The sequence below is a fragment of the Pinus tabuliformis genome, chromosome 4_2 (genome assembly GCF_031772625.1).
Source record: "Pinus tabuliformis cultivar Carrire ecotype Pingquan chromosome 4_2, CPIR1, whole genome shotgun sequence".
NCBI classification, from domain to species: domain Eukaryota; kingdom Viridiplantae; phylum Streptophyta; class Pinopsida; order Pinales; family Pinaceae; genus Pinus; species Pinus tabuliformis.
The window spans coordinates 723,987,085-724,001,763 of record NC_142304.1 but is presented as its reverse complement, the minus strand read 5'-3'; the positions used below and the strand labels follow the sequence as shown (position 1 = coordinate 724,001,763).

The window sequence follows — 14,679 nt, the reverse complement described above, 5'->3', positions numbered from 1 at the left end:
TATTTAAAACTCTGAAGGCCCAGTTTGCTACTTTGTTTCTCAGCTTATCCAGGACTCCTTGCCAATTTTTCATCTTTTTGGAGGTAAAGTCCAATAAATTACCCAAGTATTTCGTAGGCAGTTCTCCTCTCTTGAAGCCCAATAATCTTATAAGGTGGGTTTTGACCTGCTCCACAGTATTAAATATGAAAATACAGGATTTATCTCTATTAATTTCCAGACCAGAAGCCTCAGCAAATAAGTCCAAAATTCTTTTAAGCTGTCTTACTTCTTTGACAGTTGGTTCCCCGAATAACATGATATCATCAACGAATTGCTGATGAGTTAAGGGCAAATTATTTCCCCAGAGCTGAAGACCTTTGATTCTGTTTGCTTCTCTTTCTTTTTTAATAAATCGACCCAAACCTTCGGCTGCTAGAATGAAAAGAAACGGAGATAATGGATCTCCCTGTCTAATTCCTCTAGAAGCATTAAATGTTTTCGAGGGAGTTCCATTAACAAGAATAGAAAAATTTGGAGAAGAAATCAAGCTATGTATCCACTTAATCCACCTCCTATTAAAACCAAAACTTTCCAGGACTTCTTCCAAATAATTCCAGTTAAGACGATCATAAGCCTTCGACAAGTCTAATTTGATCATCATACCCTTTTGTTTTTTTGTTTTTAGAGAGTGAATAACTTGTTGAGTTACAACCAGACCATCAAGGATCTATCTACCTTCAACAAAACCTATTTTCTCAGCAGATATTAACTTGTCCAGAAGGGGTTTTAATCTCTTGGCGATCAGGGATGTTATAATCTTGTAAATAACATTACACAGAGCTATGGGTCTAAAACCATTGGCATCTTCTAAATTATCCCCCTTAGGAATTAAAGCATAGAAAGTAGAGTTAATGGCAGGCCATACCTTTTGGTTCATCCTGGATTCTTCTATCAGATCAAGGATCTCTTTTCCCAGGAAGTGCCATCCCGCCTGGTAGAAATCGACTGTGAAGCCATCCGGGCCTGGAGCAGTACCTTTCTTCATTGCTCTCACAGTTTCCTCTATCTCTTCTAAGGTAACAGCTCTCATTAACGCCTTATTTTGGTCCTCTGTGACTAAACGAGGAATGGCCGAGCAAATTTCCTGAATTGCTCTCGTTCGATCAGCTTGAGGTTCAGTTAGGATTCCTTTATGGTGATCTATCAGGACTTGTTCAATCTCAGCTTGCTCGACCACTCTATTCCCATTCTTATCTTTGATGGATAGAATCCTGTTGCTCTGTCTATGTTGGATCATAGCCTGATGAAAGAATTTAGTGTTCCTTTCCCCCTCCCTTAACCACTTTATTCTTGATTTTTGCCGCCAGAGGACTTCTTCCTGCTTTCGTCTTTCTTCTAGTTTTCCAAGAATTACCCCTTCTTCTCTAATGCTTTCCTCTGTTCTGCCTTCCATTATCATCTTTTGTTGAAGAGATTCCATTTCCCCCTCTAGTTTTTGTTTGTCTTCCATAATGTTGCCAAATTCTTCCTTGTTCCATTTTTTAATTCTCCCTTTCAGCTCTTTCAGTTTCAACTGGAACGTATGCATTTTTCCTTTGCCCTGCACTGTACTTTGCATCCACCATTCTTCTACTTTCTTTATGAATCCTGGGTCCCTTAACCAGAAGGCTTCAAATCGGAAAGGTCTTCTTCCACGGTTCCTTTTAATATCCACCTCTAGTCTAATCGGCCAATGATCAGAACCCAGGGATGGTATGATCTTTACTTCGATGAAAACATCCTTATTCATGATAGCTTCTGAAACTAGGAAGCGATCAAGTCTTGAAGCAATTTGGTTTTTTCTCCCCCTCCTGTTGTTCCAGGTGCATATCCCATTAATAGTCTGGATGTCTACTAATCTTAAATCCTCTATCATTTCATTGAACCTATCCATGAAGTGATCCACCTTCCTTATCCCACCTTTTTTCTCTTCTAAGGATCTGATTAAGTTGAAATCACCTCCTATGATCCAAGCAGCTTCTGGATATATTCTGCGGATGATTTTCATACTATTTATAAAATTTTCTTTATCCCCTGGGGAAGGAGGGCCATAAACCCCTGAGATGACAACCTGTTCCTTTGTTCCTACTATCCTACCCAGGCCAGTAAGGACTCTACTCATGCTGGTCCAGCTTTCTAAAATGATGTCATTTGGATTCCACAAAATTGCAGTACCTCCCGCAGAGCCGATAGCATCTTGCCCGATAACTTCGTATTGCAGTTTATTTTTGTCAATTATTCTTTCATGCTGTTGAATTGTAATTTTTGTCTCCTGTAAAATCATAATGCTAGGCTTCTCCTTTTTCAATTAATCTTTCATATATCTCTGTTTACCCTTACTATTCAGGCCTCTAATATTCCAGCTGATTACAATCATTTAAAACTTTTGGTAGGAGGGGAAGAATACCTCTGACAGAGGTATCACTTTACCTGAGTTTATCAACGTTTCTCCCACAGTTTGGATAGTTTCACTCATCGTTTTTCGACCTCTTTTCCTACCATTTTTGCCAGAGCCGTCCATTCCCGCCTGTCCATTCCCCTGTTCATTTCCTATCATTACCTGCTTGTCCATGTTCTCCCCTTTTTTTTCCTTGTACTTCTGAAATGCTTCCTTATACAATTGTTTCTGCTTTTCAGGTATGAATCTGTTATCTAGATATTTCCATTCCTGAATTAGCCGTTTCATGATTCTCTCCTCTTCCACCTCATTTTCTACTTGGTTTTCCACATCCATCTGCGATTGCATTGTTGTATCCTCTGCCTTTCCTTCCGTCTGAACCTCAATGGTTTTTCTTACGTTTGCACCTTTTCCTTTATCTTCACTTGCAATTTCCATTGGTGTGTTTCCAGGGTCTTCATCGTCCTCCAAATTTACTTCATAGTCCTCGTTCTTGCTCTGAAGCACTTGAAACTTGTTTTGACTTATTGTTTGGCTGGGCTTTTCCTGTGATTGAGATTTTGGTCCCTCCTTACTCTGTTTCCTTCTCCTTGTGACCTGTTGAAAACCCCTGTCTGTCTCCTCTAGTTTTTCTGAGTTTTTCTGATATTCCTCTTGACTTCTTTTTGATTCCTCCTCCTTATTCAGCGGGCATTGCCGATATAGATGGCCATATTCATGGCACCTGCGGCACCTAAACGGGATATGTTCATAGTCTATTGGCTGTTGCCAGACTTCATCATGATATTCCAGCTCAATACTTTCTGGGAGGGGTTCTGCCAAATTCATGTAGACACAGATCCTTGCGTATGAAGTATATTTGCCTCGTTTTGTAGCTTCTGCAATTTTAACAAAACCCCCGATTGAGTTCCCGATTCCTTCTAAAATTTCAGGGTCCCAGAATTCGTCTGGAAGCCCAAACAATCTAACCCAGATTGGGGCGTCCAACATTTTTTCCTTTTCTGGGTTGTATCTTTCTTCCCAGTATTTCATGAACAGGCCTGCATTGTTCATGAAGTATGGGCCTTCTTCGAAGATCCTATCTTTATCCTCCAGATTCGTGAAGATAGCTGTGAAAAACCCTTTTGCTCCCAATTTCAGATCTATATGGCGTTTTGGTCTCCACCTTTGATCAATCCATCTGTATAACTCTTTCTCTGATGGCCAGTAGCCTATGAATTTACATATCAGGGCATGGTCCTTCATGTAGTAGTTATATTCCTCAAGTTTGTTGCAGGGAATGACATATCTTGGTTGTTTTGGTACCCTAGGTAGGCATTTTCCTGCCATCCTTTTCTGCCATAGGTTACCCATCACCGGGGCATAGCTTTCTTTCTAGTTATGCTGCATTCCGCTTGCACTGGTCTCCCCTACTACCACATTTTTAAAGGAGGGGATCTCTCCCCTCCCCTTTGGATTTTCCATTTACCCCTCAGCTCTTGCCTCTAAATATTTACCTTGACTTTGCTGTTGAAAACTAGTTACCTGAGATGCGGGTATTGCAAGATTCGATTCCCTGCTTCGTTCTCTTCAACTTTCCTTGACCTCTCTCCCGCGATGGTCGCCTGTCAGCCGCGTCTGCTGCGCTGTCTGCAAACCCTAGCAACGCACATCCTCAATCCTTCTTCAGGCTCCTAGTCAACGTTCTATAAGCATTTTTATGTTTGTGGTCTATATCTATTAAAAACCTTCTGATTCTCTAAATCTCTATGAAAGTCTGCAGTTCCCTTTTTTTTATTTAATTTTTCCTTATGAAGGCATGCATCATATATTACCTTAATACACAGAGAGATACATCAAGTGATACATAAGAGTATAAATAAATACTCCAAGCAGTGGCTAGACAGAGAGCTTCTATATTTGGTAAAGATTCTTATCTCGGTAGAGAAATGAACTTCTAGTGCAGAGGGCTGACCGAAACAATAATGACTATTCCCACAAGCATGGTGTCCCTTAGTAGGTCTCATGCGACAAACTTGATAGTTTCAGACATGGTTTATTGTAAAACCATTTCCAATCCTTCCAAATTCATCCTTGAGTGTTCAAATAAATTTTGAATATAATAGATCGAGGTAGAATATTGCATAAATGAAAAAATGCTTGTTCTTTGCTACAACAATTGTTACGATTTATTCACTACTCTCTGCTCCAACCAAAGGCCATCTTGTCCCACAAATACTAATATACTTGCTCATAAAGGGAAATGTATAGATGAATATCCCTACCAAATCTGAGTCATTTATTGGCCTATTGAATTCCCAATGTGACTTGGACAAGTTACCCGTACCTACCAAATGATTTTGAGAATAACTAAACCTACGAGCTTGAAATCTCTATCTCCTACTTCATCGTTGGTCTTAAAAGGCCCTTTGATATTGCACACATGATCAACATTTCTATTATGGCATGATATAATAATATTCGAAGGGCCATCCCCTCCAATGGATCTTATATTTGTTCAACTACATGGACTATTACATAACTCAAATATCAATTACAAGTTTATAATCAAGAACCCCTTTCATTCCTGCTAGGTTTTCCTAATGGAAACTCCCCAAAAATCATCTAGTTTTCTTTAGCTAGCCATGGATGGGGTAAAGGAAAGAAAAATATAATTACATATTCTATTGTCAGGCTTCTATTAACTATGCTAAGGTTCCAGTTAGTGGAAGATCTCTACTGGACATTTTCTGGATTTCACTTTGAAATCTACATAGCATCCATCTCCACTAATCAACTAGCGACACATCATATGAATTCAATTTGGAAGTCAATATTGACCAATTGTGAGAACTTTTGTCTTACCCACAGCATACTTGTTGCTAGATCAGAAGTGTCAAGGCACTATATTGTTCTTTCAACTAAATCCTGTGTAAGTTTTGGCCCAAGTGTAGAGCTCTTTAAATAGGAGGATTTCCCTAATTTGACCTTGAATGTGTGTTGTGCCATTAGGGAGTGTACATCCATCGTAACTTTTGATCTAGGGAGAAACCTACAATTTGACCTTCAATATGTGTTGCTTCATTAGGGAGTGTACATCCATCTTAACTTTTGATCTAGGGAGAGGTCTAACTCAATTGTCTTGAACTCCTGCATAATAGAAGAATTTCTAGCATAATAGAATGGGTGGCACCCCATATCAAATATTGCCTTCATTCTCTAGAAGCATCCCTCGCATTCCATGATATTAAGTTAATAAATATTCAAGGGCCTTAGTGTCTGGTCTTGTGCTAATTTTATCTTTATCCCATTCCACCACATTAAAATATCCATTCATAATCCACTCAATTGTAGGAAGAAAGTGCAGTATGTAGTTTTGAAATTGCATCTAACTTATGGAATCATTAGTTGCATAAATTGAGCAAAGAGGCCAAACTATCCAAGAAATCACCACAATCCAATGACATATTGGAAATGGGTCCCTATATTTATAATATGAGGGATTAAACAAGGACCAAGTATATAAATAGAATAAAATCCAACCCAGCAGAATGGATGGAACTCCAAAGATCATTTTCCTTCCCCATAGATACTGATATTTTAAATAGAAATGGAAACAAATATGGAATTTTTGTAATTTTCTATCAATTGTTATAGCTACCCAACCATAAGGAGACACATGCACACTCGAATCCTCATCTCCTATGTTGAACATTTATATTTTAAAGTATTCTTGATTTCGAATAATTTTAAATGCATTTTTTTTTTCAAGTTCTAGAACTATTGTACTACTTGCAGCTGCCTCAGACAAAGATGGTGGTCCTTTGCAGAAAAGGGAGATAATTATCTTCTTGTAGTAGGTCACTAAAGGGCATAATATTATCTAAGGAGCAGATTGTGCATAGACCAAGCATTACAGGTGTGTGTATTATTTTTGATCCATTTTTATGTCATATTTGTAGTATATTTTTCAAATTTAAGCTAGAAACCATATATATTAGGTAGACCATATTTGGGATTCCTAATTGATGTGAATTGACATTGGAAAACCTCATAATGAAACCCTTATATGCTTCAACTGTTAGAGATGGAACGCTAAATCTAACTTCCATATAATGATCTAATATATGTTAAAACTTAAAAGGGCCTTTGGAATACTTTTCCAATATTTTTCAGGTCAACATATAATCTAGATTTGAGAATCCCGATTGAGAAATACACATCCTTTTTTCTACATAAACCAAAATAAACCTTCTCTGTATACAACTTCCTAGAAGTACTTGAGGTTACTTCTTCTATAATCCCCCAAATGTAATTCAAATTCAACAGCAAATTGGAAATCCAACCCAATAGCATTGATAGAACTCTAAAGATCATTTTCCTTCCCCATAGATACTAATATTTTGAATAGAAACGGAAACAAATATGGCTTTTTTTACTTTTCTGTCAAATGTTATAGCTACACAACCATAAGGAGACATGTTAGAAAATTATATATTACAGAACAATGGAACACATAAAATATTGCAGAAATATAAACACAGAAAATGCATAAAACAAGAGAGACACAAATATACATAGTTCACCCAATTTGGGCTACGTCCACAGAGAAGCAGCCAGTCCTTCCTTTTATATTATCCAGCAAACTGAAGAGATACAACCTATAGTAGATATGTTTTAATTCCCTCTTCTCTCTCGCTCAATCTCCTCTCTCTTCTCGCTATGAATACAGATCTACATAGACACAACACAATTTCCTCATATATAGCGAGGGGTTGCCTTCTAGGGAAAAAAACCCTAAATTAAACATAAATTCTACCGTCAGATCTTCGCCTAATGAATGGCCCAGATTGACTACGAAATTACAACATTTTGCAAGGAAATTTTACAGCTATTTTTAGCTTTGAGGGCGCTGCCCCCAATCCCCCCACCAGGGGGGGCTCCCAAAGGTCATAGCTGCCCCCCCCAGACCCCCCTTGCAGCGAACATTTTACAGGCGGCATTGCTTCCACATTACGAACTGGGGTCCAATGTGGCGATACCTCTAAATAAGGAAGATAATCAGGCTCCACACCCAAAAAATCTCCCACTTGGATATTGATTATAGCAACTCCGTTATTGCTTCATTTTTTGGACAATGAATCCACTTTGGACCTGATTGTTTCTCATCTTCTTCATCATACTTGAAGACCAATTGAAACTGAGCAGATTCTCAGTTTCTCCCTAGTTACAACTTTTGTTAACATATCTGCAGGATTCTGGCTAGTGTGTATCTTTTCCAGCTTCAACTATCCATCCTCCAACACTAACCGTATGAAATGGTACTTGAGCTATATATGTTTAGTCTTGGAATGAAATGCAGTGTTCTTTGCAAGATGTATGGCACTCTAGTTGTCACTGTATAACCTGCCCAACTCCTGCTTCTTATCCAATTCATCCAGAAACCTTTGTAACCAAATCATTTCTTTACTAGCCTCTGTAGTAGCAAGATACTGCTTTCGTTGTTGAGAGTGCAACAACACTTTGCAGTTTTGAGACCCAACTGATAGTTGTTCCACCTACAGTAAACACATACCCTATTTTTCTCCTCCTATTATCTCTATCACCTGCCATATTTGCATCAACATATCCCTGTAGAGCAATGTTTGAACCACCAAAGCATAATGCTTGATTTGTGGTACCTCTCAAATACCTGAGAATCCACTTCACCACCATCTAATGTTCTTTTCCTGGATTTTTCATGTACCTACTTACAACTCCCACTGCATGTGAAATATCAGGCCTTGTGCAGACCATTGCATACATTAAGCTTCCAACTGCTGATGCATATGGAACTTTAGACATATGAGCCATTTCTTCCTGAGCCTTGGGACACTCCTCCTTACTTAATTTGAAATGGCAAGCCAAAGGTATACTAACTGGTTTTGAATTTTTCATATTAAACCTTTTTAACACCTTTTCTATGTACTCACTTTGAGACAATGTTAATTTGCGATTCTTCCTGTCTCTAGTTATTCTCATACCAAGGATTTTTTTGCAGCACCCAAATCCTTCATTGAAAATGAGTTCGCCAATTTTATTTTGAGCACATTTATTTCCTGCATGTTAGAACCTGCAACAAGCATGTCATCTACATACAATAATAATATAATATAGCCGCCATCATTTTGCCTTTTGAGATAAACACAATGATCAAAGTGACATCTAGTATAACCTTGTTCAGACATAAACCTGTCCAATTTTAGATACCACTGCCTTGGAGCCTGTTTTAAGCCATACAAGCTCTTCTTCAACCTGCACACTAGTTTCTCCTTCCCTTTTACCTCATATCCTTGTGGTTGCTGCATATATATCTCTTCCTCCATATCTCCATGGAGAAATGTTGTCTTTACATCTAGCTGCTCAAGATGCAAATCTTCAGATGCTACTAGACTTAAAATAGTTTTGATTGAAGTCATATTAACAACAAGAGAAAATATCTCATCAAATATATACCCTTTTTCGGTGCAAACCCTTTCACCACAAGTCTAGCTTTATACCTTTTTCTACCTCCGACTTCTTCCTTCAACTTGTAAACCCATTTATTCTACAATGTTATTTTATTTGTAGGCAACCTGACTAAGTCCCAAGTTTGGTTATGTGCTAAGGAGTCCATCTCTTCTTTCATGGCTTTCTCCCACTTCTTCCTAGTTTCTTCCTACACTGCTTCTTCATAACATTCTGGTTCACCAAAATCAATCAACAGTACATAATATAATGATGGAGAGTATCATTTAGGGGGTCTACTTATCCAAGTAGATCTTCTAACACCACTTTCAGGTGTTTGACGTGCTTGTTGCTATTATGGTTGTTGTTCTGGCCGTTTATCATTATGATTTTCAGGCACCATCACTTTTTCTATGATGTCATCAAGCACTGTGTATTCTCTGTTTTCCTTTTCTTGTTTCTTTTCCTGTAGATGATCCTTATACAAAACCTTTTCATTGAATATGACATCTCTGCTCCTAATGATTTTGTATTTTTCATAATCATAAAAGCGATAACCAAAATCATTAACACCATATCCAATAAAAGTACATCTCTTTGATTTTGCCTCAAGCTTTGTTCTATTTTCTTTATTAATGTGGACAAAGGCTTCACAATGAAAAGCTTTTAAAAATGAGTAGTTTACCTTTTTACCTGTCCATGCCTCCTCTGGAATACTACCATCCAAGGAACTTGAAGGCCCTCTGTTTATTAGATATACAGAAGTATCTACAGCATCTACCCAAAGTTGTAAAGAAAATCCTACATGCAATCTCATGCACCTTACATGCTCCATGATTCTCCTGTTCATCCTTTCTGACAAACCATTTTCTTGTGGTGTTCTTGGAACTGTCTTCTCTTTGCGAATTCCATTCTCTAAACAGTACCTATCAAACTCTTTGCTGCAATATTCACCTCCATTGTCTGATCTGAGACACTTCAACCTTTTTCCTATATCATTTTCAACCAAATATTTCCATTTCTTGAAAGTATCAAATACATCAGATTTATTTCGAATATAATAAATCGAGGTTTTTCTAGTTACATCATCAATAAAAGTAACATAATAAAGAGATGCACTAAGAGATTATACCTGAGCATGTTCCCATAAATCTATATGCACAAGCTCTAATTTTTTGCTCTTCTTTTCTTTCCCAACTCTGAGGAATCTGACTCTCTTCTGTTTTCCATAAACACAATTCTCACAGAATTTTAAATCAACATGCTTCAAACCTAGCAACAAATTTCTTGAGTGAATAATTTACATCCCCTTCTCACTCATGTGCCTAAGCTTATAATGCCACAATGTCGTATCTTCTCCTGTATAGGTTAAAGCATTAACAGAATTAGAAATACCATTGCATAAACACAATTTACCAACCTTTTCTCCTTTTGCTATTACCAGGGATCCTTTAGTGACCTTCCAGGTTTTATCTGTAAAAGTAGTCACACAGCCTTCACCTCCCAACTGCCTTGTTGAAATAAGATTTTTCTTCAGATCTAGAATATGTCTTACCTCCTTCAATAGTCATTGATTTCCATTCTGCTGTTTTATGAAAACTATACCCATTCAAATGATTTTACAGGGTTTATCATCACCCAATCGAACCTATCCAAAATCTTCTTGAACATAATCATGAAAATGTTTCCTATCAGGTGTGGCATGGAATGAGGCCCCTGAATCTACCACCCAGACATGAATAATATTTTCTAAAGAAAGAATCAAAGCATCTTGCAACACATCACCTGTCACATTCTCTTTGTTTGCTACCTATGTCAATAGGTTTCATATTTCATGATTGGTTATAAAAGGTCCAAATATGCTCTGCTTTGATGATGCAAAGATCCCATATTTTCACAAGGAGGCAAGGTCTGTATATATCTTGATAAGGATTCAGTTTTGATGGATGGTCCAACAGCCTAATCTGGATCATGCCATGTTTAAATTTTCTGTGGTAGAATAGAGAAAGAAGTCTGTCCAAACTGTCTAATCTTGGCAGACAAGTAGTTTAGGTGGAGAAGAAAAGGTTCCCAACAGTTTAATCTGGGACCCTGGAAGAAATAAGGGTAGAATTTGATAGAAAAATCAAAGGAAAAAGCCAGAAAAAGAAAAGGCACACAAAGGGTCTGCAAGTCCAAGTGCACCCTACAAGAAGAAACAAAAAATGCTAGGCAAAGTAGCTGGGTAGGTAGAGGAGGTTGCAGAAGTGATATTCAATTCAAAGATTGACTTTGGAGGTCAAAATGAGAGAAACAAAACATAGAGGCATGTCTAACTTCCCTTCTTTCCTTGTTCCCATTTATTACTAACATCCCCTCATGAGTTGAAGTTCATAGGAAGACTTATGGTTTTATGGAGGTTCTTTATCCTTTATAAGACACATTTCCTATGTAAAAGTCTTTTCATTTTGATCTACTCTCTAAACTAAGTGAGTTTCCAACAAACTTAGTGATACCACCTTCCCAGCCCCCTCCATCCACATTAACCTCTAATTCTACTATATAACTCCCCTATTCTACCCTTCCCCTAATAGTATTAACACCATGGTGTATAAACCCCCAAATTTTTATAAATACCCCTCCCCTTGGCATTATAGCCATATGTTCTCTGAAAAGGGATCAAAATGACATCTGGTCACTTTGATGAACCTATGCCATCTCTCTCTCCCTTGCTACAGGTCAATCTACTCATTATACCCCTCATTTGCAGAAAAAATCATGTAAAAACCCATTTTACCCATAAAACCCTGTGAAAATGTGAAAAATGCCCAAAAACCCGCTTTTTCCACCTAAACCAAAGTCGGGCGCGTATATTTGATTTTTCAAAAATACGTTTAAAAAACATTACAAACGCCTAGACCGTGACCTTTTTCCGCCTGGCGCGTTTTTCAAAAAATATCATATTTTATTTAAACCCGCCCGTCCGTATCCACCGGTCAAGTCACTCACCCGTCCGCTGTTGGATCGGGCCCATCAGATCCGACGGTTCACAGCAATATCGGGTTGGGCCCGACGTCCCCCCGTTACCACCCGAGAAGATGACGAAGGGGTACGTCAGGCCTGTGCCACGCGTCCCCTTCTCACTCTCTCGGGTCAGACTCTGACACTAACCGTGCCGTATCTAAGCCGCCCCGAGAGACCGTGGCGGTTACGCAGTTAACCGTAACCGCTACGGCTCTAACCGCCCGGTGGCTAGCCCACGTCAACTCCACGTCACCTTGCCTATGCCATTTCCTCCGTCCTTTGTCCACCCCTCCGCCAACGTGGCTGCCACCTCATCGTCCCCCATGGATCAACGAGAACCCACCACGTCACCCGATGACGTCAGCTGACGTCATCCGACCCTGACCCACCAATGACGTCATGCTGACGTCATCACAAAAAGGCGCCAAATTTGGGAAAAAATCTATATTATGGCCAAAAAATGCGCTTTTACGTTCTTTTCGCTCTATTTTTCTTGCTCTGTTGCATGCCGTTCGCGTCTGATTCCTCGCCAACCTGCTAAAATCAACCAGGCGACCTCAAGAGTACCATTCCTGCCTGCTCATACAACCTCTGTTCGCTGTTCTACCAGGTATTTTTCGTCATTTTCCTCCGTACGATTGCAGTTGTCTATAAAATCTCACAGGAAGCTTAAAAGGACGTTAAACTCATAATTCACCGGTGAATTCCTCTACAGAACCTCTGTTTTCAACCACCACCTCGAAAAACACTAGCTGAGCCTTAAAATTCCCAAGTTTTGTCAAAACAATTGAGAAATGCTCGCGCAATCGTGAGGCAGTAGTTATATCCTTTAAAAACTTGCTACAAGTGACAGAGGGAGGCCTGACAGTATTGCAGCCCCAATTCAAACAAAATTTCACTTTCTCTTGGATTAATTCCCCTCTGATACCCGTAACTCACCTGCATTGTGATAAATCACCCCTGAACTGGTTTGCCTACTTCAAACAGTTCAATTACAGCTTAGAAGACTTAAAAACACCATGGAGACACCAATTGCACTCAATATCAAACCACTGAATGCCCCTCAAAGAGAATTGGAGTGGAAAGCATTAGGAGATGTGGATTACCAGATGATGGAGTGGTTTAGAATGGGTTCTAAATATAACATTCATATGCTCAATGAACTAAAAGCCCAGCACCTCAGTGGAGCTGACATCCTGGGAATTTGGGACTCCAATCTACCCATATATAACCTTCCTCAGGCTATCCCTTTGCCTGAATTCATTTACAGATGTCAGGAGTGCTATGACCCCTGTCAAAGAGCTGTTTTGAGCCCCACTGGCTCAATCCTATTTCAAATTACCCCTGAGAGAATCAATGAGATGCTACACTTCCACACAACAAAGTCATTGGCTCCTCTCTCCATGGAGCACCTAATAAGGAAGGGAACTAAGCTGGCAGATGATCAGATCATCAAAATCAATCAGCTGTTTGTCACACCAACCGCTGAAACCATCAGAACTCCCATTGGATATGAATACTTAAATGATTTGGGCAAAATGATGGTGGATTTGATCAGTTATGTCCTGGGGTTCAGGCGAGTGGAGGATGTGGATGACAGTATAATGGCAATGCTGTCCATATTTTCACCTGGAAGGGCTCCTGCCATTCACTATGACTATGCCACATATATTGCAGACAGGATCCATGAGCAGCTAATAAATTTGCCAAGCGAAAGATTATTTAGGTATGCCTCATACATCTACCATTTGTTTCTGTTCTACCAATCAGATAGCTTCCCACTCCTCTTGAAGAAAGTGAATGCCCAGGGGAGTCCAAGATCAGTTGTCTTCTCGACATCAGTTTTCCACTGCAGCTCAGTGTCACCATATACATATAATGAGTTTGTAGATTTATTCATTCACCCAGCTTTGACACTATTGTATGGTGTCCCTCCTCCAAGATTGACTGATGATATGAGGAGAGTTCTCCATCTGTCTAAGAAATACAGCATTGGTGATTGGTACTTCTACCAACACCACACAGTGATCAAGATATATGGCTGTGTGTTAAAGCCATATAAATTGCCCAGGTATGTCCCAATGAGACTGTTTGCCTTGGAGTATTTCAGGCAATTCGGAAATGCTGACTGCCATCACTTTGAAAGCAAGAACAAGAAAGTACAGCTGAAGATAAGGAGCCAGCTGGGACCTTTCCTTTACAATAAGAGAGAGGAGGGATGGAAAGAGGCAGACAGAACCCTAGAGGGCCTCAGATTACAAACCAGTTTTTCTTGGGTACCCTATGACCCTAATCACTTCATTTCACTGAGAAGAATCAAATATAAACTAGGAACCTATGCACATGTGAGGCAGCCCGAGATTGAGCAGTATGCTAACACACTGAGATGGGCAGAGGGCACCTTAGAAGAGGAATTTAGTGAAGAAGAGTTGTTAGAAAAGGAAGCCAGAAATATTCAAAAGAATGCTGATCTGGAAAATTGTGTACAGGTTCCCCTCACATACAGAAGGCAACTTGGGACAGCAACTTCCTCATCAACAACACAGCAGGCTGCCGAGGATATTACACACAGCAAGGGCAAAGGAAAGCAGGTGGAACAGCCACCTCCTTTAACAGAAGAACAGGTAGAAACATTGCTGCAAGAACAGCAAGAAGAGATGGAAAAGCAAGCAGAAAGAGTGCAGCAAGAGCAGCAGCATCAAGAGCAGCAGCATCAAGAGCAACAAAGGCAGGAGCAACCTGCCCAGCAAGAAAAGACAGTGGAAAATCCTAAAACCACTGAGCAAATAGTG

The 14,679-nt window shown here is 39.3% G+C and overlaps 1 protein-coding gene across 1 annotated transcript; it reads right to left on the bottom strand.

Annotated features, from left to right (window-relative positions):
- Nucleotides 1-709: 709 nt before the first annotated feature.
- Nucleotides 710-12,212, bottom strand: LOC149171615 (uncharacterized). The gene is made up of 6 exons (XM_089426035.1): nt 12,141-12,212; nt 11,873-12,023; nt 3,944-4,048; nt 2,452-3,630; nt 1,397-2,229; nt 710-1,282 (listed from the first exon to the last, which is right to left on the bottom strand). Exons 1-6 carry the CDS (start codon nt 12,210-12,212, stop codon nt 710-712), a joined length of 2,913 nt encoding a protein of 970 aa, XP_089282161.1.
- Nucleotides 12,213-14,679: the final 2,467 nt, after the last annotated feature.

Bases quoted from the DNA above. Each gene is read 5' to 3' on its own strand.
- LOC149171615 (XM_089426035.1), bottom strand. From the start codon at position 12,212: ATGGGGGACGATGAGGTGGCAGCCACGTTGGCGGAGGGGTGGACAAAG. The intron at 12,024-12,140 runs GTGACGTGGAGT...GGTTAGTGTCAG, and splicing joins GAGGAAATGGCATAGGCAAG to AGTCTGACCCGAGAGAGTGA. The intron at 1,283-1,396 runs GTAATTCTTGGA...TTCTTTCATCAG, and splicing joins AAAGCATTAGAGAAGAAGGG to GCTATGATCCAACATAGACA.